Consider the following 25,503-nt stretch of genomic DNA (forward strand, 5'->3'; position numbering starts at 1 on the left):
GGCACGGCATAAAAGTGACCCCCGGCTGTGGCATTATCTGTCCAGCTAGTGGAGCCCGATGCTGGTGTTAAAAATACGGGGGACCCCTGCTCTTTTTGTCCCCCGTATTTTTGGCACCAGCACCAGGCGCAGAGCCCGGTGCTGGTTTTAAAAATACGGGGGATCCCTGCCCAATTTTTCCCCGCATTTTTAGAACCAGGACCAGCTCGAAGAGCCCGAGGCTGGTTATGCTTTGGAGGGGGGACCCCACGCCATTTTTTTTTCAGGCTTTTTCCCGTTTTTTAAAATCGCGGCAAAATCCGCCAAATCGGACGATTTTCGCCCGCGGGACTGTCGAATCCGTTTTGCATTGAATATGGTGAATTCCGGCAGCCACCTGCCAGAATTCACCTGTCGAATTGTGTTGAATTTAAAAACGGCGATAATTTGCCGCGATTCGCCGTGAATTGCATATACCCCATAGAATTGATTGAAGATTGAAGTGGGAAGAACAGAGAATTTATGTTGCATGGTTTAGAAAATTAGAAATTTCCCTACAGAAGTGTGAATTAGGCCTTTAAAATAATACAAGTTTGCCTAAAGAATTCTAACATCTTAAAGAAAGTACAATAATCAGAAAGGGGTGAAAGAAGATCTTTAAATGCAGTGAACTGTTTTGATTTGTAGCAATATGTAACCTTCATTGTGGTTCTGTTTTTTGATATGTACTATCGTGCATTCCTATCTTGTTTCAATGGACTTCCTTTATTATAGAAAATCTGAGGCTTGGGTGTAACTGTTTAAAGAAGATATATTTTGTATCTTTGTATACAGTAAATAGCACAGTAATTAGTTTTATATCAAATATTTTAATCACTTATTGCTGTACCTTTCATTTTTTGCTGAGTTAAAAAAAAGTAAAATAAATAAAACATAAATGTAATTTATTACATTTAGACAACAGTAATACAAGTATTTTATTGAAGACATAATAAAGGTTATATTTTAATGCAAATTGTACTGGTGCGTTGCATTTACCAATATCCTTTCTACTTCTGTTGATTATTGTACCTTCTGTTGTGTTTTTTTTTTTTTGTAGTAGTACCTACTTGAAGCTACTATCGTTTTGTTTGTAGTATCTAAGGTGTAGGTATGACATTATTGGTGTGGTGGAAACATATACAAGAGTCCTAAAGAATGCTAACAATAGAGAATAATGATGCCAAAAGTAAATAATGAGGTTGACACTCTCTGCTTTGCTGTGACTGTCCTCGGCCGGTGCTGCACAGCTAAGGGTCCGGGGTGAATGGCTGTTGACACATGAGGTGCCCGAGTGTAGTAGCTGCCTCCCTGGGTGAGTCTGTGCCATCTTATGGTTACCTCTGCAGGGGGAGGCTAGCTGGCAGCTTCTACTACAGCCTGAGGTTTAGTTGCGGCCTTCTTAAGCTGATGGAGAGTAGTCATATCAAGATCTATTGCCACATGTCATAAGGGGGATCCTGCCCTGATCTGCCCTCCTAAAGACCTAATTTTGCCATAGACTCTCTGCATACCTGGGGCATCCCTCTCCCTGTGCTGGAGACATGAAGGTGACTGGACTGCTCCTTTTCTTATAACATACCCTCCCTCTATGACCTGCATGGGGGGCTGACAGTGTGCACCCTGGCCGATCGGACCCTGTCCTACCAACCGTGCTCATGAATGTTTTTCCTATCATGCAGTGTCTAGCCTTAATTGGGACATATTTGAATGTCCTGTTGCCATTTTTATTAAATTTATCATATCTGCTGTTTACGATGCCCCTGAAGAAAGATTAATACCCCTTTCACATCGCACTAAAAACTCGGTATCGACACGGCATATTGCCGTGTCGAAACTGGTCAGTGTGCGATGTGAAAGGTCCTTTGCAGAATTAGCGGGTCGCCTGACCCGGTAATTCAACCCGGTAAAAAAGAAGGGTTATTACCGGGTTGAATACCGGGTCAGGTGCAGTGTGAATGGGAGCCGTTCCGATGCGACACGGCTCCCATTCACAGCATAGGGAGAGGCGGCGCAGGAGATGAGCTCATCTCCCAGCGCCGCCTCCACCCCCGCCCCTGCTGCTGCTGCGCCCCCCGCTGCTATGGCAACCGACCCGGTATATTGCCGGGTCGGAAAGCCAGCAGAGGAGCGCAAATGCCGGATCCCACCCGGTAAGGACACGTTTCTCTTACCGGGTAGGATCCGGCATTTGCGATCTGAATGCAGCATTAGTGAAGGACAGAGAATTCTCGGCTACCTTTAATATCTACCAATTTCTTTGACATAGTGATTCAGCCCCCAGCTATTTAAGGAAAAATGTGGATCTCCTTAGCGTTTCTGCAGACAGATGTTACCCATGTTGCTCAGTGGGTTTTGGCCCTTGAAGATGCCACAGAGGGAACTTGTGAGGTCCTACAGAGTGTTTGCAACCTGATGGATTGATCATCTGAGCTTTGCTCCGTTCAGGTCCGCCATAAGGATATGAAAAATAGGGGATGTTGCAGGTATTGGGTGGGGATCCTTTAAAAAATTACACAACAAGCCATTATAGATGTTTTAACAAAAATCTTCAGTGAGATCCTGTCCAAGGACACGCATACGCATAGTCCACCGAGCACTCCGCCCGGGAGGTTTGCCCTCCGAGGCCCCTCCGGAACATTATCTGCCAGCTACATTATTATACTATAAAAGCTGAGATTCGTAGAAAGGTACGCCAGCTGGACAACATTAAATATGAAGACAGCAAGGTCCAAATATTTCAAGACCTTTCCTGGCATACTTTACAGCTGAGACGTCTTCTTAAACTTCTTTTGTCGGACATTTGGAAGAAGGATCTCATGTAAAGATGGGGTTTCCATTTAGCCTCAATGGTGCTAAAGGATGGAACTCTCATTATGCTGAAATCTCCTGACCTACATGACTTTTGTACTGGTCGGTTTTCTCCTCCCGACTGGATAACCCTAACATGCATTCCACTGAGAAATGGCAAAATATTTCCAGATCGCAACCTCATGGGAAATATACAAGGCCTTGATCTATCCGCTCTGGCTCAGATGACCCTGGGTGACTTAAGTAAATATCTCTATGCTGAAATATCTATTTATTTGTCTTATGTGCTCCATGGTGTACTTTCCTTTGTTTTGGATGTGATGATATTTTCAACAGTACTGTAGCATTGTCTCTCTTCCAAGCCCACTGGGGCTGAGGTTTACCTCATTTCTTACGTTTGATGATATTATACTCTGAGGTTTATTTTTATCACTGTTATTTTCATGTTACTATGTTGTGATAGTTGTACTATCTGTTTATGGTGGTTGTAGGTTGATTTGGACTTGTGTGGTGGGTTGCATGGTTCGGCCCCCGGATGGCTTATTCTGACTCCATTGTTACTTTGGGCCTTGCTCTAATTTGCTCTCAGCAGACTAAGAAAACATACATTTTAAAATAATTAAAAAGTCCACAAGTACTGTGTGTCATCAGAGCAAGATTCCCATTGTTTGCACAATAAAATATCAGGTGGAGATGTATCCTAGGGACCAGGTGTGTCTGAGGCAGGGGTGTAGCTATATACCAGATACTCGGGTGTCTCTGAGACACGGGTACAGCTATTTATAAAGGGACAGATGGGTGCAGCTATATAGCAGGGACCAAGGGTGCACTTATATACCAGGTGCTTAGGTGTCTCTAAGACAGGGGTACAGCTATTTATAAAGGGACAGGTGTCTCTAAGATGGGTGCAGCTGTATAGCAGGGGCCAAGGGTGCACTTATATACCAGGTGCTTAGGTGTCTCTAAGACAGGGGTACAGCTATTTATAAAGGGACAGGTGTCTCTAAGATGGGTGCAGCTGTATAGCAGGGGCCAAGGGTGCACTTATATACCAGGTGCTTAGGTGTCTCTGAGACAGGGGTACAGCTATTTATAAAGGGACAGGTGTCTCTAAGATGGGTGCAGCTGTATAGCAGGGGCCAAGGGTGCACTTATATACCAGGTGCTTAGGTGTCTCTGAGACAGGGGTACAGCTATTTCTCTATCGTCCTAGTGGATGCTGGGGTTCCTGAAAGGACCATGGGGAATAGCGGCTCCGCAGGAGACAGGGCACAAAAGTAAAGCTTTCCGATCAGGTGGTGTGCACTGGCTCCTCCCCCTATGACCCTCCTCCAAGCCAGTTAGATTTTTGTGCCCGGCCGAGAAGGGTGCAATTCTAGGTGGCTCTCCTAAAGAGCTGCTTAGAGAAAGTTTAGCTTAGGTTTTTTACTTTACAGTGAGTCCTGCTGGCAACAGGATCACTGCAACGAGGGACAGAGGGGAGAAGAAGTGAACTCACCTGCGTGCAGGATGGATTGGCTTCTTGGCTACTGGACATCAGCTCCAGAGGGACGATCACAGGTACAGCCTGGATGGTCACCGGAGCCTTGCCGCCGGCCCCCTTGCAGATGCTGAAGTAAGAAGAGGTCCAGAATCGGCGGCAGAAGACTCCTCAGTCTTCTAAAGGTAGCGCACAGCACTGCAGCTGTGCGCCATTTTCCTCTCAGCACACTTCACACGGCAGTCACTGAGGGTGCAGGGCGCTGGGAGGGGGGCGCCCTGGGAGGCAAATGAATACCTATTTTGGCTAAAAATACCTCACATATAGCCTCCGGAGGCTATATGGAGATATTTAACCCCTGCCAGAATCCGTTAAGAGCGGGAGACGAGGCCGCCGAAAAAGGGGCGGGGCCTATCTCCTCAGCACACAGCGCCATTTTCCCTCACAGAAAGGCTGGAGGGAAGGCTCCCAGGCTCTCCCCTGCACTGCACTACAGAAACAGGGTTAAAACAGAGAGGGGGGGCACTAATTTGGCAATATGCTTATATATTAAGATGCTATAAGGGAAAACACTTATATAAGGTTGTCCCTATATAATTATAGCGTTTTTGGTGTGTGCTGGCAAACTCTCCCTCTGTCTCTCCAAAGGGCTAGTGGGTCCTGTCCTCTATCAGAGCATTCCCTGTGTGTGTGCTGTGTGTCGGTACGTGTGTGTCGACATGTAGGAGGACGATGTTGGTGAGGAGGCGGAGCAATTGCCTGTAATGGTGATGTCACTCTCTAGGGAGTCGACACCGGAATGGATGGCTTATTTAGGAAATTACGTGATAATGTCAACACGCTGCAAGGTCGGTTGACGACATGAGACGGCCGACAAACAATTAGTACCGGTCCAGACGTCTCAAAAACACCGTCAGGGGTTTTAAAACGCCCGTTTACTTTAGTCGGTCGACACAGACACAGACAGGGACACTGAATCCAGTGTCGACGGTGAATAAACAAACGTATTCCTTATTAGGGCCACACGTTAAAGGCAACGAAGGAGGTGTTACATATTTCTGATACTACAAGTACCACAAAAGAGGGTATTATGTGGGATGTGAAAAAACTACCATAGTTTTTCCTGAATCAGATAAATTAAATAAAGTGTGTGATGATGCGTGGGTTCCCCCCGATAGAAAATTATGGGCGGTATACCCTTTCCCGCCAGAAGTTAGGGCGCGTTGGGAAACACCCCTTAAGGTGGATAAGGCGCTCACACGCTTATCAAAACAAGTGGCGGTACCGTCTATAGATAGGGCCGTCCTCAAGGACCAGCTGACAGGAGGCTGGAAAAATATCATAAAAAGTATATACACACATACTGGTGTTATACTGCGACCAGCGATCGCCTCAGCCTGGATGTGCAGAGCTGGGGTGGCTTGGTCGGATTCCCTGACTAAAAATATTGATACCCTTGACAGGGACAGTATTTTATTGACTATAGAGCATTTAAAGGATGCATTTCTATATATGCGAGATGCACAGAGGGATATTTGCACTCTGGCATCATGAGTAAATGCGATGTCCATAACTGCCAAAAGATGTTATGGACACGACAGTGGTCAGGTGATGCAGATTCCAAACGGCACAAAGGTGTATTGCCGTATAAAGGAAGAGGAGTTATTTGGGGTCGGTCCATGGGACCTGGTGGCCACGGCAACTGCTGGAAAATCCACCGGTTTTTACCCTAAGTCACATCTCTGCAAAAAAAGACACCGTCTTTTCAGCCTCAGTCCTCTCGTCCCTATAAGATCATATCTGCCCAGGGATAGAGGAAAGGGAAGAAGACTGCAGCAGGCAGCCCATTCCCAGGAACAGAAGCGTTCCACCGCTTCTGACAAGTTCTCAGCATGGCGCTGAGACCGTACAGGACCCCTGGATCCTACTAGTAGTATCCCAGGGGTACAGATTGGAAGGTCGAGACGTTTCCCCTTCGCAGGCTCCTGAAGTCTGCTTTACCAAGGTCTCCCTCCGACAAGGAGGCAGTATGGAAAAAAAAAATTCACAAGCTGTATTCCCAGCAGGTGATAACTAAATTACCCCTCCTACTACAAGAAAAGGGGTATTATTCCACACTATATTGTGGTACTGAAGCCAGAAGGCTAGGTGAGACTTATTCTAAAAAATTTTTTGAACACTTACAAAGGTTCAAATCAAGATGGAGTCACTCAGAGCAGTGATAACGAACCAGGAAGAAGAGGACTATATAGTGTCCCGGGACATCAGGGATGCTTACCTCTATGTCCCAAATTTGCCCTTCTCACTAAGGGTACCTCAGGTTCGTGGTGCAGAACTGTCACTATCAGTTTCAGACGCTGCCGTTTGGATTGTCCACGGCACCCCGGGTCTTTACCAAGGTAATGGCCGAAATGATGATTCTTCTTCGAAGAAAAGGCGTCTTAAGTATCCCTTACTTGGACGATTTCCTGATAAGGGCATAGTCCAGGGAACAGTTGGAGGTCGGAGTAGCACTATCTCGGATACTGCTACAACAGCACGGGTGGATTCTAAATATTCCAAAATCGCAGCTGATCCGACGACACGTCTGCTGTGCCTAGGGATGATTCTGGACACAGTCCAGAAAAAGGTGTTTCTCCCGGAAGAGAAAGCCAGGGAGTTATCCGAGTTAGTCAGGAACCTCCTAAAAACAGTGCATCATTGCACAAGGGTCCTGGTAAAAATGGTGGCTTCCTACGAAGCAATTCCATTCGGCAGATTTCACGCAAGAACTTTTCAGTGGGATCTGCTGGACAAATGGCCCGGATCGCATCTTCAGATGCATCAGCGGATAACCCTATATCCAAGGACAAGGGTGTCTCTCCTGTGGTGGTTATAGAGTGCTCATCTTCTAGAGGGCCGCAGATTCGGCATTCAGGATTGGATGCTGGTGACCACGGAGCCCAGCCCGAGAGGCTGGGGAGCAGTCACACAGGGAAAAAATTTCCAGGGAGTGTGATCAAGTCTGGAGACTTTTCTCCACATAAATATACTGGAGCTAAGGGTAAATTTATAATGCTCTAAGCTTAGCAAGACCTCTGCTTCAGGGTCAGCCGGTATTTATCCAGTGGGAAAAACATCACGGCAGTCGCCCACGTAAACAGACAGGGCGACACAAGAAGCAGGAGGGCAATGGCAAAAACTGCAAGGACTTTTCGCTGGGCGGAAAATCATGTAATAGCACTGTCAGCAGTGTTTCATCCCGGGAATGGAAACTGGGAAGCAGACTTCCTCAGCAGGCACGACCTCCACCCGGGAGAGTGGAAACTTCATCGGGAAGTTTTTTCCACATGATTGTAAACCGTTGGGAAATACCAAAGGTGGACATGATGGCGTCCCGTCTGAACAAAAAACGGGACAGGTATTGCGCCAGGTCAAGAGACCCTCAGGCAATAGCTGTGGACGTTCTGGTAACACCGTGGGTGTACCAGTCGGGGTATGTGTTCCCTCCTCTGCTTCTCATACCTAAGGTGCTGAAATTTATAAGACGTAGAGGAGTAAGAACTATACTCATGGCTCCGGATTGGCCAAGAAGGACTTGGTACCCGGAACTTCAAGAGATGCTTACAGAGGTCTTATGGCCTCTGCCGCTAAGAAGGGACTTGCTTCAGCAAGTACCATGTCTGTTCCAAGACTTACCGCAGCTGCGTTTGTCGGCATGGCGGTGGAAAGCCGGATCCTAAGGGAAAAAGGCATTCCGGAAGAGGTCATTCCTACCCTGGTCAAAGCCAGAAAGGAGGTGACCGCACAACATTATCACCACATGTGGCGAAAATATGTTGCGTGGTGTGAGGCCAGGAAGGCCTCACAAAGAAATTTCAACTCGGTCGTTTCCTGCATTTCCTGCAAACAGGAGTGTCTATGGGCCTCAAATTGGGGTCCATTAAGGTTCAAATTTCGGCCCTGTCGATTTTCTTCCAGAAAGAATTGGCTTCAGTTCCTGAAGTCCAGAAGTTGTCAAGGGAGTATTGCATATACAACCCCCTTTTGTGCCTCCAGTGGCACTGTGGGATCTCAACGTAGTTCTGGGATTCCTCAAATCACATTGGTTTAAAACCAGTCAAATCTGTGGATTTGAAGCATCTCACAGGAAAAGTGACCATGCTCTTGGCCCTGGCCTGGACCAGGCGAGTGTCAAATTGGTGGTTTTTTCTCAAAAAAGCCCATATCTGTTTGTCCATTCGGACAGGGCAGAGCTGCGGACTCGTCCCCAGTTCTCTCCCTAAGGTGGTGTCAGTGTTTTACCTGAACCAGCTTATTGTGGTGCCTTGCACCTACTAGGGACTTGGAGGACTCCAAGTTGCTAGATGTTGTCAGGGCCCTGAAAATATGTTCCAGGACGGCTGGAGTCAGGAAAACTGACTTGCTGTTATCCTGTATGCACCCAACAAACTGGGTGCTCTTGCTTCTAAGCAGACTATTGCTAGTTGGATGTGTAATACAATTCAGCTTGCACATTCTGTGGCAGGCCTGCCACAGCCAAAATATGTAAATGCCCATTCCACAAGGAAGGTGGGCTCATCTTGGGCGGCTGCCCGAGGGGTCTCGGCTTTACAACTTTGCCGAGCAGCTACTTGGTCAGGGGCAAACACGTTTGCTAAATTCTACAAATTTGATACCCTGGCTAAGGAGGACCTGGAGTTCTCTCATTCGGTGCTGCAGAGTCATCCGCACTCTCCCGCCCGTTTGGGAGCTTTGGTATAATCCCCATGGTCCTTTCAGGAACCCCAGCATCCACTAGGACGATAGAGAAAATAAGAATTTACTTACCGATAATTCTATTTCTCGGAGTCCGTAGTGGATGCTGGGCGCCCATCCCAAGTGCGGATTATCTGCAATACTTGTACATAGTTACAAAAATCGGGTTATTATTGTTGTGAGCCATCTTTTCAGAGGCTCCGCTGTTATCATACTGTTAACTGGGTTTAGATCACAAGTTGTACGGTGTGATTGGTGTGGCTGGTATGAGTCTTACCCGGGATTCAAAATTCCTCCCTTATTGTGTACGCTCGTCCGGGCACAGTACCTAACTGGCTTGGAGGAGGGTCATAGGGGGAGGAGCCAGTGCACACCACCTGATCGGAAAGCTTTACTTTTGTGCCCTGTCTCCTGCGGAGCCGCTATTCCCCATGGTCCTTTCAGGAACCCCAGCATCCACTACGGACTCCGAGAAATAGAATTATCGGTAAGTAAATTCTTATTTTATAAAGGGACAGGTGTCTCTAAGATGGGTGCAGCTGTATAGCAGGGGCCAAGGGTGCACTTATATACCAGGTGCTTAGGTGTCTCTGAGACAGGGGTACAGCTATTTATAAAGGGACAGGTGTCTCTAAGATGGGTGCAGCTGTATAGCAGGGGCCAAGGGTGCACTTATATACCAGGTGCTTAGGTGTCTCTGAGACAGGGGTACAGCTATTTATAAAGGGACAGGTGTCTCTAAGATGGGTGCAGCTGTATAGCAGGGGCCAAGGGTGCACTTATATACCAGGTGCTTAGGTGTCTCTGAGACAGGGGTACAGCTATTTATAAAGGGACAGGTGTCTCTAAGATGGGTGCAGCTGTATAGCAGGGGCCAAGGGTGCACTTATATACCAGGTGCTTAGGTGTCTCTGAGACAGGGGTACAGCTATTTATAAAGGGACAGGTGTCTCTAAGATGGGTGCAGCTGTATAGCAGGGGCCAAGGGTGCACTTATATACCAGGTGCTTAGGTGTCTCTGAGACAGGGGTACAGCTATTTATAAAGGGACAGGTGTCTCTAAGATGGGTGCAGCTGTATAGCAGGGGCCAAGGGTGCACTTATATACCAGGTGCTTAGGTGTCTCTGAGACAGGGGTACAGCTATTTATAAAGGGACAGGTGTCTCTAAGATGGGTGCAGCTGTATAGCAGGGGCCAAGGGTGCACTTATATACCAGGTGCTTAGGTGTCTCTGAGACAGGGGTACAGCTATTTATAAAGGGACAGGTGTCTCTAAGATGGGTGCAGCTGTATAGCAGGGGCCAAAGGGTGCACTTATATACCAGGTGCTTAGGTGTCTCTGAGACAGGGGTGCAGCTGGGGGACAAGTTGCTGGGACTGACCCGTTCTTAGCAGATGCTGTGTCTCTCTCTCTCTCTGTCTGCCACGCTGGCCACCTTGAAGGTGAGCAGCTGGAACATGAACAGCTCTTCTTGGGCGTGGTTATGCAGCCATCCAAAGTACCGCTCCTTATGGTCTGATTCTTATTTGGCGATTGATGTCTATGTGACAACAGAGACAGCCGCAGCTTGCCAATAATAATCAGCCTGATTCTTGTTGGCTGCTGGGTCGTGTCAATAGTCAATCATGTATTCCTTTCATCCACCATTTTATTCTTTTTGTAAGTCAACTTGTAGAGTGTGTGTTCTACATGACTGACCTCGGCATCCCGACTTTAAGATTGCCGACAGGGACCTGGGTAATTAATTTACCCCTACCCTAACCCACCTGTTGTGGCGACTAGAGAAGGACACAGACCCCCCCCTGGTGCCTATCCCTAACCCACACCCCAGGCCCTAACCCTCACCCCAATACTTATCCTCGGGATGCTGTTGGTTGGGGTTCCAGCGCTGGGACTCCGAGTGGAGTCAGTCACCTGGACTGCCGGCATCCAGCGCTCCGGGGATGCTGACTGCATCCCCTTGTAGAGACTGTTCTCTCAGCAATGTATTTGCAGGGACTGTTAGCAATTGGTTTCCAGAATCATGGCATTCTGTGTAATTACAGGAGCTAAAGCTGTATTTGCTAGAAACCCACTGTGTAAGAGCAGTTGAATGTAACAGGGTGATCACATACTTCATAGAAGTTTTAATTTCTAGAAGCCATTTATTATGCATAACAGAGAATATAAAGGCTGGAGAGCATATGGCTGTCACAAGCTCCTGCAGTATGTATGGGGTTGGTAGAGGTTGGTGTGTGCTGTTGGGGGCTAAAGGTTAATGTAGTGTGCTGTTGGTTGTGCCATATTCTGTGGAGGGTCTCAGGTCAGTGCAGTGTGGGAGCATGAGCTGGTGCACTGTATTATTGCGAGTGGGGACACAGGATTGTGCAGTATACGTACTATGGGGAGCCATAAGTTGGTGCAGTCTGCTGTTGGATGTACCACATGCTATGGGGAGTCTCATGCTGTGCAATGTTCTATGGGGAGACCACAGGAGGGCACAGTGTGTTATGGGGAGGTCACAGTTGGGCAGTGAAGCTGGGACGCCATTTGTGGCCACAGTCTGCTATGAGGAGGCACAGGAGGGACTATTGAGGGTACCACGTGCTTACGTAAAGTGCCGTGGAGGCACAGCTTATCATGTAAGCTGCTTTCAAAAGGAGGTACACATGGGCATAGTGTGCTATAGGGAAGCCACACACAGGCTGGCACTATGTGCTGTTGTGAGACCACACATTGGTGGGTACAGTGTGCTTGTTACAAGGCCTCACATATGCAGGTACACTGGGTTATGGGCCTAATTCAGATCTGATCGCAGCAGCAAATTTGTTAGCTAATGGGCAAAACCATGTGCACTGCAGGGGGGGGGGGGATATAACGTGCAGAGAGATTTAGATTTGGATGGGGTGTGTTCAAACTGAAATCTGCAGTGTAAAAATAAAAAAAAAAAGCAGCCAGTATTTACCCTGCATAGGAACAATATAACCCACCCAAATCTAACTCTCTCTGCACATGTTATATCTGCCTGCCCTGCAGTGCACATGGTTTTTCCAATTAGATGACAAATTTGCTGCTGCGAGCAGATCTGTATTACCCCCTATGATGCACTATTGACTGGTAAAGTGTGCAATTGAGAGGCCAAACATAGGCGAGCACTGTGTTAGCAAAAAGCCACACACATGCAAGGGATGCTAGGGGGAGGCCGCATACATGTGAATACCATGTGCCAGGAGGGAGCTGCACACACAGGCCAACACAATGTGTCACACTATGGGGGGAACTCAGTTGGGTGCAAGGTTTAGCAATATAAAATATGTGCTAATGTGAAGTGGGGGCTGCAGCCTGATAGACTATATTTATCACTTAAGCAGTTTAATGTTTAGTATATTGGGTGATTCTGGAGATTATTAGGTATTAAGTTATTTTTCTATTAAATGTGTTACATTGGTCTATTTTTTTAAATAATTGCAACACTGACTTTCATCTGTTATTATTGCTTAGTGCAGCAATGCAAGATGTGTTACTACTACAATTTATTATTATTATTATTATTATTATTATTATTATTATTATTATTATTATTATTATTGTACTAGTAGCAGTAGTAGTGATGTCCTTCACACAATTTGAAAATGCCACCTTCACTGGAATCGTAATGCTTCGGCTAAAGGGCGATGTGCATTCTCATGTTAAAATTCCAACTGCAAACTGGAGAGGTGGCACACTCACAAAAAGGGTCTGTCTGTTTAGAGGGAGGAGCAAGACACAAAGCCAGCCAAAGAGAGGCAGGACCTCTCTGCACACTCTCTAGTTAAAGAGCAACAAGCGATAACCCCTTTCCTGCTCTTTTTGTTTCTATAACCGAGTTTTCAGTGCTTAATAATTAGACCCATAATCTCCTAGCACCTAAAATATTTTGGGGTAATTCAGTAATGAGCTATGCGCCATCAGACATCACTGTGATGTCCAGCTGCGTACATTAGTGTTCAGTATCTTCGCTCGTTTTTCTACACACATCTTTGGAGTCATGGAGTACATTCATCTGGTCATTTAGTGCTTTGAGGCAGCAGTGCTAGCCATTACACAGTGCTGAGGTCATGGGTTCAATTCCCACCATGGCCCTAACAGTGTGGAGTTTGTATATTCTCCCCGTGCTAGCTTGAGTTCCTCTGGGTACTCCGGTTTCCTCCCACAATCCAAAAATATGCTGGTGGGTTGGCTCCTGGCAAAAATGAATCCTAGTGTGTGTTTGTTTGTTTGTGTGTGTATGTGTTTCGGGCAGACTGGATGGGCCAAGTGGTTAGAATCTGCTATAAAATACTGTGTTTCTATGTAAATGTATGAATATGAAACAGGGCAAAGAAATATAGATTAAAGGAGAAAACTGAAAGTATATGAACCCTAATCCTAATGTAGTATGGTATCAATGGACATGTATAACAATAAGGACATTACAAGGTATGGTGATATGGAACAGGTAAAAGGTTCATTAAAATGCAGATTTACATAAATGTCTAAATATTCTATACTGTTTGACAATATATAGCGCCACCTGCTGCTCTTGACTGTGATTTACTCACAGCAGCCCTGGAAAATGTTTATAAAAGTTTTATATAGTTGTTACTCTGTCAGTTCTTTTCAGTGGGTGTAGTATGGTATGATGGCGGCCGGGATCCCGGCGACCAGCATTCCGGCGCCGTAATCCTGACCACCGGCATACCGACAGCTGGGCGAGCGCAAATGAGCCCCTTGCGGGCTCGCTGCACTCTCCACGCTGCGGGCACGGTGGCGCGCTACACGCTATTTATTCTCCCTCCAGGGGGGTTGTGGACCCCCAAGAGGGAGAATAGGTGTTAGTATGCAGGGTGTCGAGATTATGGCGCCGGGATCCCAACAGCCGGCATACTGAATGCCACCCCCTTTTCAGTTTATTGCTTTAGGCACCTCAGACTATGGTCTCTGTCGTTTGCATAAAAGCATTTTTTTCCCTCATACCGTCATTGCTAAGTGCTTAGGGCGGTATCCTATTAGCTAAGGATTCCCCCGGGGCTATCCTATTAGCCCTGTAAACCAGCACTTATTGCGGAATCCCCAATAACCAGCCCCCCGGACACCCATTTATCGGCCCTGAACACATGGGTCTGCGATGTTATCACGGATCCCATGTATTATCGCCCGATAATGGGTGAGTTACCACATGTAGCGTTATCGGGCTAAAAAGCCCGTTATTACCGTGTGTTAACTCACTGCTCCTAATAGGATACCATCCTTAGTCTTTTTGAATTGACAGTAACATCTTATTTTTTTTATTTTTTTATGCAGCTTGGCTTCCATCACTGCAGTGTGTCCGTCATGGCTCCAAAGCTGTCACTCGTCACAAAAAGGCTATACACTTCGAGAGGCAGAAGATTTTGGCACTCACAGAATACATTGCGCCTAAACCAGTTTTCGATGAAGCCTGTGTGAAACCCAAGGACCGAGCTGCTGACACAGACAAGGTAGTATTGAGGTATACTCCCCAAAGAATTTCCCCAAGGCACTGCAAAGAGCTAGATAGCTCCATGAACAAATACAAGAATAGGGGAATAAGTTAAACAGTTGCTAATTTATGTGGCGCATGCTTAAGGGTATTCGATTAGTGAGGTGCTGGCGCTTCAGGTCTTTCTCTGGATCCTTGTAAACACCATAAAGGTTTTCAGGAAAATTTGCAATGTTACTGTATCGTAATTATCAATGCGCGGAATCATTGACTACCCCCTCTTAGAGGACTGATACAAATTGTTGGCTGGAAATCAGAGGAGGATATGTATTGAGGAGGCCATATACTGTAGCTATCATGGAAAGTTAATTCTGGACGGAACAGCTGCAAGCAGACCCAAAGCCACCTGTTTTCCGCCACCAAGTAAGATGATATAAAGCCCAGCCGGTTACATAATGTATAACTAGTTTGAGCAACTGAGTTGAAACTTTGCCGGACAACAGTAGTACAAGTTTGTTATTTGCTGCCTTTTATATGTAATAGGGCTCTCAAGATTATCCTGCTATCAAGTTTAAAGAGTACAAATAAAAATGTTTTTGTACCAACCAATTAAATATTTATAAAAAGATTTACTTTGCAAAATAAACCTCACAGATAGTCATATTAAGGAGCTATCCCTTAAAAATGTGCAAAAAGTATAAATTGTATTACACATTGTCCTATCTATAAAATCACCCTCACTATCACAGCATCTTTGGCAATATGCGTTTCAAGTTGACCTTGTAAAGAGGGAACACTCTATATCAGACATGAGCAGTTATCAACATATGAGGCAAACAGATACTGTCCCCACATAACCTCCACCCCCCCTTCCCATTATGGACACCACCCACCAAGAATTTCTATAATATTTGAGTGTCCATAACAAAGAGAAAATAATTATCGCGTTTGCTCGCAGAGATGGTCACAACTTGCTACAGATTTACAGAATGAGTAACATCATAATGGATTCCTACTTTAAATATTCAGTTGTTTTTTAATAAAACATTGCCTGTTCAGGACCTGCCTTGTATACTGGCCACCAGGCAATGGGCTCTGCCTGGTACACTGTCCACCAGGCAATGGGCTCTGCATTATACACTGACCACAAGGCAGTGGGCTCTGCATCATACATTGATCACATGGCAAAGGGTTCTGCCTTGTACACCAGTCACTAGGCAATGGGCTCTGCCTAGCATACTGGCTCCCAGGCAGTGGGCTCTGCCTTGTACACTGGTTCCCAGGCAGTGGGCCCTGCCTTGTACACTGGTTCCCAGGCAGTGGGCTCTGCATTATACACTGACCACAAGGCAGTGGGCTCTGCATCATACATTGATCACATGGCAAAGGGTTCTGCCTTGTACACTGGTCACTAGGCAATGGGCTCTTCCTAGCATACTGGCTCCCAGGCAGTGGGCTCTGCCTTGTACACTGGTTCCCAGGCAGTGGGCTCTGCCTTGTACACTGGTTCCCAGGCAGTGGGCTCTGCCTTGTACACTGGCCACCAGGCAGTGGGCTCTGCCTTTTACACTGGCCACCAAGCAGTGGGCTCTGCCTTGTACACTGGTCACCCGGCAGTGGGCTCTGCCTTGTACACTGGTCACCCGGCAGTGGGCTCTGCCTTGTACACTGGCCACCAGACAGTGGGCTCTGCCTTGTACACTGGCCACCAGGCAGTGAGCTCGGCATTGTATACTGGCCACCAGGCAGTGAGCTCGGCATTGTACACTGTCCACCAGGGAATGAGCTCGGCATTGTACACTGTCCACCAGGGAATGAGCTCGGCATTGTACAATGGCCACCAGGCAATGAGCTTGGCATTGTACACTGGCCACCAGGCAATGAGCTTGGCATTGTACACTGGCCACCAGGCAATGGGCTCCAGTAGGGTATTATAATTATTGTAATGACCAATGCATGGGGCTCTCTCGGTGCTGGGTTTGGGGTTTGCATTAAAGTGCCAAAACAGTTTGTTTTGCCATTAATTGTAATTTCTCTGACGTCCTAGTGGATGCTGGGAACTCCGTAAGGACCATGGGGAACAGCGGCTCCGCAGGAGACTGGGCACAAAAAGTAAAAGCTTTAGACTAGCTGGTGTGCACTGGCTCCTCCCCCTATGACCCTCCTCCAAGCCTCAGTTAGATTTTTCTGCCCGAACGAGAAGGGTGCAAGCTAGGTGGCTCTCCTGAGCTGCTTAGAAGTAAAAGTTTAAATAGGTTTTTTATTTTCAGTGAGTCCTGCTGGCAACAGGCTCACTGCATCGTGGGACTAAGGGGAGAAGAAGCGAACTCACCTGACTGCAGAGTGGATTGGGCTTCTTGGCTACTGGACATTAGCTCCAGAGGGACGATCACAGGTTCAGCCTGGATGGGTCCCGGAGCCGCGCCGCCGGCCCCCTTACAGAGCCAGAAGAGCGAAGAGGTCCGGAGAAAGCGGCGGCAGAAGACGTTCCTGTCTTCAAATAAGGTAGCGCACAGCACTGCAGCTGTGCGCCATTGCTCTCAGCACACTTCACACTCCGGTCACTGAGGGTGCAGGGCGCTGGGGGGGAGCGCCCTGAGACGCAATAAAAACGATATAAAAACCTTATATGGCTAAAAAAAATGCATCACATATAGCTCCTGGGCTATATGGATGCATTTATCCCCTGCCAGTTTCCTGAAAAAAGCGGGAGAAAAGGCCGCCGTGAAGGGGGCGGAGCCTTTCTCCTCAGCACATGAGCGCCATTTTCTTTCACAGCTCCGCTGGAAGGACGGCTCCCTGACTCTCTCCCCTGCAGACTACAGAAACAGGGTAAAACAAGAGAGGGGGGGCACTATTGGCAGCTAATATATAATACAGCAGCTATAAAGGGAGTAACACTTATATAAGGTTATCCCTGTATATATATAGCGCTCTGGTGTGTGCTGGCAAACTCTCCCTCTGTCTCCCCAAAGGGCTAGTGGGGTCCTGTCCTCTATCAGAGCATTCCCTGTGTGTGTGCTGGGTGTCGGTACGATTGTGTCGACATGTATGAGGAGGAAAATGATGTGGAAGCAGAGCAATTGCCTGTGTTAGTGATGTCACCCCCTAGGAAGTCGACACCTGACTGGATGGTAGTAATTAAAGAATTACGTGACAATGTCAGCACTTTGCAAAAAACTGTTGACGACATGAGACAGCCGACAAATCAATTAGTGCCTGTTCAGGCGTCTCAGACACCGTCAGGGGCGCTAAAACGCCCGTTACCTCAGATGGTCGACACAGACCCTGACACGGATACTGAATCCAGTGTCGACGGTGACGAGACAAACGTAATGTCCAGTAGGGCCACACGTTACATGATCACGGCAATGAAGGAGGCATTGAACATTTCTGACACTACAAGTACCACAAAAAAAAGGGTATTATGTGGGGTGTGAAAAAACTACCAGTAGTTTTTCCTGAGTCAGATGAATTAAATGAGGTGTGTGATAAAGCGTGGGTTTCCCCCGATAAAAAACTGCTGATTTCTAATAAATTATTGGCACTATACCCTTTCCCGCCAGAGGTTAGGGCACGTTGGGAAACACCCCCTAGGGTAGATAAGGCGCTCACACGCTTATCAAAACAAGTGGCGTTACCGTCTCCTGATACGGCCGCTCTCAAGGAACCAGCTGATAGAAGGCTGGAAAATATCTTAAAAGGTATATACACACATACCGGTGTTATACTGCGACCAGCGATCGCCTCAGCCTGGATGTGCAGCGCTGGAGTGGCTTGGTCGGATTCCCTGACTGAAAATATTGATACCCTGGATAGGGACAGTATATTATTAACTATAGAGCATTTAAAGGATGCATTACTATATATGCGAGATGCACAGAGGGATATTTGCACCCTGGCATCTAGAGTAAGTGCGATGTCCATTTCTGCCAGAAGAACGTTATGGACGCGACAGTGGTCAGGTGATGCGGATTCCAAACGACATATGGAAGTATTGCCGTATAAAGGGGAGGAGTTATTTGGGGTCGGTCTATCGGACCTGGTGGCCACGGCAACGGCTGGAAAATCCACCTTTTTACCCCAGGTCACCTCTCAGCAGAAAAAGACACCGTCTTTTCAAACCCAGTCCTTTCGTCCCTATAAGGGCAAGAGGGAAAAAGGCCGCTCATTCCTGCCCCGGGGCAGAGGAAGGGGAAAAAGACTGCACCATGCAGCCTCTTCCCAGGAGCAGAAGCCCTCCCCCGCTTCTGCCAAGTCCTCAGCATGACGCTGGGGCTCTGCAAGCAGACTCGGGCACGGTGGGGGGCCGTCTCAAGAATTTCAGCGCGCAGTGGGCTCACTCGCAAGTGGACCCCTGGATCCTGCAGGTAGTATCACAGGGGTACAAATTGGAATTCGAGACGTCTCCCCCTCGCCGGTTCCTGAAGTCTGCTCTACCAACGTCTCCCTCCGACAGGGAGGCAGTATTGGAAGCTATTCACAAGCTGTATTCCCAGCAGGTGATAATCAAGGTACCCCTCCTACAACAGGGAAAGGGGTATTATTCCACGCTGTTTGTGGTACCGAAGCCGGACGGCTCGGTGAGACCAATTTTAAATCTAAAATCTTTGAACACTTACATAAAAAGGTTCAAATTCAAGATGGAGTCACTCAGAGCAGTGATAGCGAACCTGGAAGAAGGGGACTATATGTATTCTCTAGACATCAAGGATGCTTATCTCCATGTCCCAATCTACCCTTCTCACCAAGGGTACCTCAGGTTTGTGATTGTCCACGGCACCACGGGTCTTTACCAAGGTAATGGCCGAAATGATGATTCTTCTTCGAAGAAAAGGCGTATTAATTATCCCTTACTTGGACGATCTCCTGATAAGGGCAAGGTCCAGGGAACAGTTAGAGGTCGGAGTAGCACTATCTCAGGTAGTGCTACGTCAGCACGGGTGGATTCTAAATATCCCAAAATCACAGCTGATTCCAACAACACGTCTACTGTTCCTAGGGATGATTCTGGACACAGTCCAGAAAAAGGTGTTTCTCCCGGAGGAGAAGGCCAGGGAGTTATCCGAGCTAGTCAGGAACCTCCTAAAACCAGGACAAGTGTCAGTGCATCAGTGCACGAGAGTCCTGGGAAAAATGGTGGCTTCTTACGAAGCGATTCCATTCGGAAGATTCCATGCAAGAACTTTTCAGTGGGATCTGCTGGACAAATGGTCCGGATCGCATCTTCAGATGCATCAGCGGATAACCCTATCTCCAAGGACAAGGGTATCTCTCCTGTGGTGGTTACAGAAGGCTCATCTTCTAGAGGGCCGCAGATTCGGCATTCAGGATTGGATGCTGGTAACCACGGATGCCAGCCTGAGAGGCTGGGGAGCAGTCACACAGGGAAGAAATTTCCAGGGCTTGTGGTCAAGCATGGAAACGTCTCTTCACATAAATATCCTAGAGCTAAGGGCCATTTACAATGCCCTAAGTCAAGCAAGGCCTCTGCTTCAGGGTCAACCGATATTGATCCAGTCGGACAACATCACGGCTGTCGCCCACGTAAACAGACAGGGCGGCACAAGAAGCAGGAGGGCAATGGTAGAAGCTGCAAGGATTCTCCGCTGGGCGGAAAATCATGTGATAGCACTGTCAGCAGTGTTCATTCCGGGAGTGGACAACTGGGAAGCAGACTTCCTCAGCAGACACGACCTCCACCCGGGGGAGTGGGGACTTCATCCAGAAGTCTTCCAAGTGATTGTAAACCGTTGGGAAAAACCAAAGGTGGACATGATGGCGTCCTGTCTCAACAAGAAACTGGACAGATATTGCGCCAGGTCAAGGGACCCTCAGGCAATAGCGGTGGACGCTCTGGTAACTCCGTGGGTTTTCCAGTCGGTATATGTGTTCCCTCCTCTTCCTCTCATACCAAAAGTACTGATAATCATAAGAAGGAGAGGAGTAAGAACGATACTCGTGGCTCCGGATTGGCCAAGAAGAACTTGGTACCCGGAGCTGCAAGAGATGCTCACGGAGGACCCGTGGCCTCTACCTCTAAGGAAGGACCTGCTCCAGCAGGGACCTTGTCTGTTCCAAGACTTACCGCGGCTGCGTTTGACGGCATGGCGGTTGAACGCCGGATCCTGAAGGAAAAAGGCATTCCAGATGAAGTCATCCCTACCCTGATCAAGGCCAGGAAGGATGTAACTGCAAAACATTATCATCGCATTTGGCGAAAATATGTTGCGTGGTGTGAGGCCAAGAAGGCCCCTACGGAGGAATTTCAACTGGGTCGTTTCCTACATTTCCTGCAAGCAGGATTGTCTATGGGCCTAAAATTAGGATCCATTAAGGTTCAAATTTCGGCCCTGTCGATCTTCTTCCAGAAAGAACTGGCTTCAGTGCCTAAAGTTCAGACGTTTGTCAAAGGGGTACTGCATATACAGCCTCCTTTTGTGCCTCCAGTGGCACCTTGGGATCTCAATGTAGTTTTAGGGTTCCTAAAATCACATTGGTTTGAACCACTTGCCACAGTGGATTTGAAATATCTCACATGGAAAGTGGTAATGCTGTTGGCCCTGGCTTCAGCCAGGCGCGTATCAGAATTGGCGGCTTTATCCTATAAAAGCCCTTACCTGATATTTCATTCGGATAGGGCGGAATTGAGGACTCGTCCTCAATTTCTCCCTAAGGTGGTTTCAGCGTTTCACATGAATCAACCTATTGTGGTACCTGTGGCTACTAGGGACTTGGAGGACGCCAAGTTGCTGGACGTAGTCAGGGCCCTGAAAATATATGTTTCCAGGACGGCTGGAGTCAGAAAATCTGACTCGCTGTTTATACTGTATTCACCCAACAAGCTGGGTGCTCCTGCTTCTAAGCAGATGATTGCTCGTTGGATTTGTAGTACAATTCAACTTGCACATTCTGTGGCAGGCCTGCCACAGCCAAAATCTGTTAAAGCCCATTCCACAAGGAAGGTGGGCTCATCTTGGGCGGCTGCCCGAGGGGTCTCGGCTTTACAACTTTGCCGAGCAGCTACTTGGTCAGGGGAAAACACGTTTGCTAAATTCTACAAATTTGATACCCTGGCTGAGGAGGACCTGGAGTTCTCTCATTCGGTGCTGCAGAGTCATCCGCACTCTCCCGCCCGTTTGGGAGCTTTGGTATAATCCCCATGGTCCTTACGGAGTTCCCAGCATCCACTAGGACGTCAGAGAAAATAAGAATTTACTTACCGATAATTCTATTTCTCGTAGTCCATAGTGGATGCTGGGCGCCCATCCCAAGTGCGGATTGTCTGCAATACTTGTATATAGTTATTGTTACAAACAAATCGGGTTGTTTATTGTTGGAAGCCATCTTTTCAGAGGCTCCTACGGTTATCATACTGTTAACTGGGTTCAGATCACGAGTTGTACGGTGTGATTGGTGTGGCTGGTATGAGTCTTACCCGGGATTCAAGATCCTTCCTTATTATGTACGCTCGTCCGGGCACAGTATCTTAACTGAGGCTTGGAGGAGGGTCATAGGGGGAGGAGCCAGTGCACACCAGCTAGTCTAAAGCTTTTACTTTTTGTGCCCAGTCTCCTGCGGAGCCGCTGTTCCCCATGGTCCTTACGGAGTTCCCAGCATCCACTACGGACGACGAGAAATAGAATTATCGGTAAGTAAATTCTTATTTTTATAACTAATTAAAATTTTCGGAATTTTCAGGAAAACCTACTGGAGAGGTTCCAGTGTTCCCAGCTAGAGGCAGTTCTCCGGGATAGTAAAATGGTGGCTGTGTTTCAGCGCAACTCGCTTGCAGCGGATGATTTTCTACTTCTTAAACACAGGCTTTTTAAGCATGAAATCTACATTAAGCTCTTTTCTAACCAGGTAGTAATGTTAAAAAAGACATAATAGAAGGGCATAGAGATGTTCTGGGAATCGTTCACTCTGCTTTCTCTTATTCCAGGTCATAAGAAAAACTTTGGCCCAATCCCATCTCCAGGCCATGCTGCCACTATTCATCGGACAGACCTTTTTAGTAGTGAGTCACCAGCCAAAGGCGAAGGAGATGTTACAGACAGCGCGGAATGTGTCACAGATAGTGCTACTGGGTATGCGTCCTGTTCATGGAATGTGTAGTTGCACCAAAATTCAGAATATTTAGACAGGTTAAAGAATCATCTAGGCTTATTTGCACCAGGGATGTATATGCTAGCTTTGTGTATTCCCCCTGTGTGGACTAGTCATAAACTCAGCGCTGGTGTCTGTCACCTCTTTGTCTGCCCTCTGTCACTTTCTGTCCTTTCCTTCAGCTACATCATATCTCACCTGAAATAATGTCACATGTAATTAGGTGAAAGCCTCTCTGGGCAATTATATTAGAAAAAGATTGTTGCACCTTGAGAATATCAATATAGATAGTAAGGATTATGCAGAAGACAAGGCCATCCATGACAGCTGTACAGAGTTTTACTGACATCACAGAATATAGTTAGTTTTTATAATTAAAATTGTAATTTACAGTTTATATTAGACATATACAAAGTTAAAGTTAAAAAAAACCCTCATTGTTCCTTTAATATGTATCTCTGTGTCATTCTGAGTTTGCTCCTCTTTGTAGGAGCCTGTATTGAGAATCGACTGCTAAGCAGACAAGGAGTTGTGAATTATTCCAGACTACCCAGCAAGGACGCATTGCAAAGCCAGCTTGTAGGAGCCTTAACAATGATGACCTCACAAACTTCAAATCTATTGACACATCATTCTGCACGGCTATGTCACATGCTCGAGCAACATAGCAAGGAAGAAGCCAAGAGTGCTTGAAAAAAATCTAATTATTGTCAAGGACATGATATTAATATTTACATTTAATAAAAATATTGTGTAGTGAAAAAGTTGTTGTGTATAAAATATTTTATTAATGTGACAATAGAGGACACCGAGATTCAGTGTTAATCTTTTACATACAGTAGAATGTGCTGTAATTTGCTTTGGGATCAGATGCAGTACCCCTACTCATGGTCATTGTCCTGACTTCACAGCTTCAATGTAAGGCTCATTGAATAAGTTTTACCATGTCTTTAATATGTGTCATTGGCTGTAAAACCCACAGAATGGCATGTCTGTGTCCCTGTCACATGTGTTGGGGGATCCACCTGATCTGTAAGGTGACAATCTCCTTCGTTTACTGTCTTCCACAAAGATTGCGGGGTCTCCCCATGGGATGGATTCCTCCTCTTTTGCTCGGTTGTCGTAAAAGGGATGAAACCAGCTTGAGGGTGTAGGACTTGGTTTGGGATGGTACTGTGCTGGTCCTGCCCAGGATGAGCCCAAGGTATCTGAATAATATGCAAGTGGAGGAGGCTGGGGATAACACTTCATTGCATATGCTGCAGCCATTTTGCCTGTTGTGTCATAAGGGGTGTAGTCTCGGTGTGTAGCAATACCTTGTGAAGATAGGTACCAAGGTGGTGGTTCTTTCTGCTCCATTGAGTAGAGTCGGGTGGTCTGCAGAGGGTCCTGCAAGAAGGGTGGTGGGTAACGAACTGGTGGTGATGGAGTTAGGCGTTCTCCAGATGGCGGTACACATAACCTGCAATAAGAGAAAAATAATCACTTTATTCAAGCTCATGAGCATTCAAGCATGATCACAGTAATAAACCATCGTCTGGTGGACCTGTCAAACCCATATATAACCAGCAAATGGAGAAAACGCAGCAACACTCTCCGAGTGGTGCAAGGACACAAAGTTCTAGTTCCTAGTGAAAACATAAGCTACATTTTCAGAATACATAAGCTGCAGGGGTGAGTCCTCCAGTGGTATCTTGGAGATGGTTATACGTTGCAAAGAGGTGAGCACATATTATCATTAACAGCCCTGTCCAGACATCAGCAAATATCACATTTCTACAGCGTGGTACACTCTGGTGTAGAGCAGGATCTTGATCCAGAGGCACCATCAGGCAAAGCTTTGACTGTCCCAGGATGCATTGGGGCCTCCTCTATAACCCCACCTCCAGGCACTGAGAGCTCAGTTTCGAGTGGTGCCTGCAGGCAGCAGGTCACCTAACAGGCGGGCTGCACTGGGCAGCCCTGAAAAAGCTAAGAAGACTTCAAGGGCCGCAGCACTGTTATGTCAGGGTGATATTCAGTGCTGCGTCTCCGTCACCTCCCAAGTGGCGTTGCATACTCCTGCGGCTCAGATCCCATTTGGACAACCACTGATTGTGCAAGTTGACCCAATTAAAAAGATGAGAGAGGTCTGTAATTTCCATCATAGGTATACTTCAACTGTGAGAGACAGAATCTGAAAAATAATAACTAGGAAATCACATTGTATGATTTTTAAACAATTTATTTGTATATTCTTGCGGAAAATAAATATTTGGACAATCAAAAAGTTTAACTCAATACTTTGTAATATAACCTTGGTTGGCAATTACAGAGGTCACACGTTTCCTGTAGTTCTTGACCAGGTTTGCACACACTGTAGCAGGTATTTTGGCCCACTCTTCCATGCAGATCTTCTCTAGAGCGGTCATGTTTTGGGGCTGTCGCCGGGCAACACAGACTTTCAACTCCCTCCACAGATTTTCTATTGGGTTGAGGTCTGGAGACCACTCCAGGACCTTGAAATGCTTCTTACGGAGCCACTCCTTAGTTGATATACAGGATGCTTATCTGCATATTCCTATTGCCATATCGCATCAGCAGTTCCTGTGGTCTGCTGTTTTCGACAGTCACTACCAATTCCAGGGTCTGCCGTTCAGACTGGCCACGGCTCCTTGGATCTTCCCCAAGGTTATGGCCGTGATGACGGCGCACCTTTTGTTGCCAGGGAACTCACAATCTGCTGATTCTGGTGAGTTCCCATGATGTCCTCTTCGGTCATCTACAATTGACGGTGAGTTGCTTACAAGCCTACGGATGGCTGATCAATTGGAAGAAGTCCTCGCTGGTCCCAGGTCAGAGCATAGTGCACCTAGGGGTGCTTCTGGATACACACAGTCAGAGACCTT

The 25,503-nt window shown here is 47.0% G+C and overlaps 2 protein-coding genes across 5 annotated transcripts in view; one reads left to right on the top strand and one right to left on the bottom strand.

The window, feature by feature from the left end:
- MRPL10 (mitochondrial ribosomal protein L10) overlaps positions 1-23,379 on the top strand; it is a 40,912-nt gene extending 17,533 nt beyond the window's left edge. For all 3 annotated transcript variants that reach the window (XM_063959647.1, XM_063959646.1, XM_063959648.1), the window contains exons 2-5: positions 14,350-14,525; positions 22,208-22,372; positions 22,452-22,596; positions 23,106-23,379. In XM_063959647.1, coding sequence (XP_063815717.1) covers positions 14,350-14,525; positions 22,208-22,372; positions 22,452-22,596; positions 23,106-23,308 — 689 coding nt within the window. In that variant the 3' untranslated portion in view covers positions 23,309-23,379. The remainder of the gene's footprint in view (positions 1-14,349; positions 14,526-22,207; positions 22,373-22,451; positions 22,597-23,105) is intronic.
- The window catches only part of TBX21 (T-box transcription factor 21), a 104,276-nt gene continuing 102,120 nt past the window's right edge, over positions 23,348-25,503 (bottom strand). For both annotated transcript variants that reach the window (XM_063959640.1, XM_063959639.1), the window contains one exon: positions 23,348-24,077. In XM_063959640.1, the coding sequence (XP_063815710.1) occupies positions 23,576-24,077 (502 nt within the window). In that variant the 3' untranslated portion in view covers positions 23,348-23,575. The remainder of the gene's footprint in view (positions 24,078-25,503) is intronic.

Source organism: Pseudophryne corroboree, chromosome 3 (assembly GCF_028390025.1).
Source record: "Pseudophryne corroboree isolate aPseCor3 chromosome 3, aPseCor3.hap2, whole genome shotgun sequence".
NCBI classification, from domain to species: Eukaryota; Metazoa; Chordata; class Amphibia; order Anura; family Myobatrachidae; genus Pseudophryne; species Pseudophryne corroboree.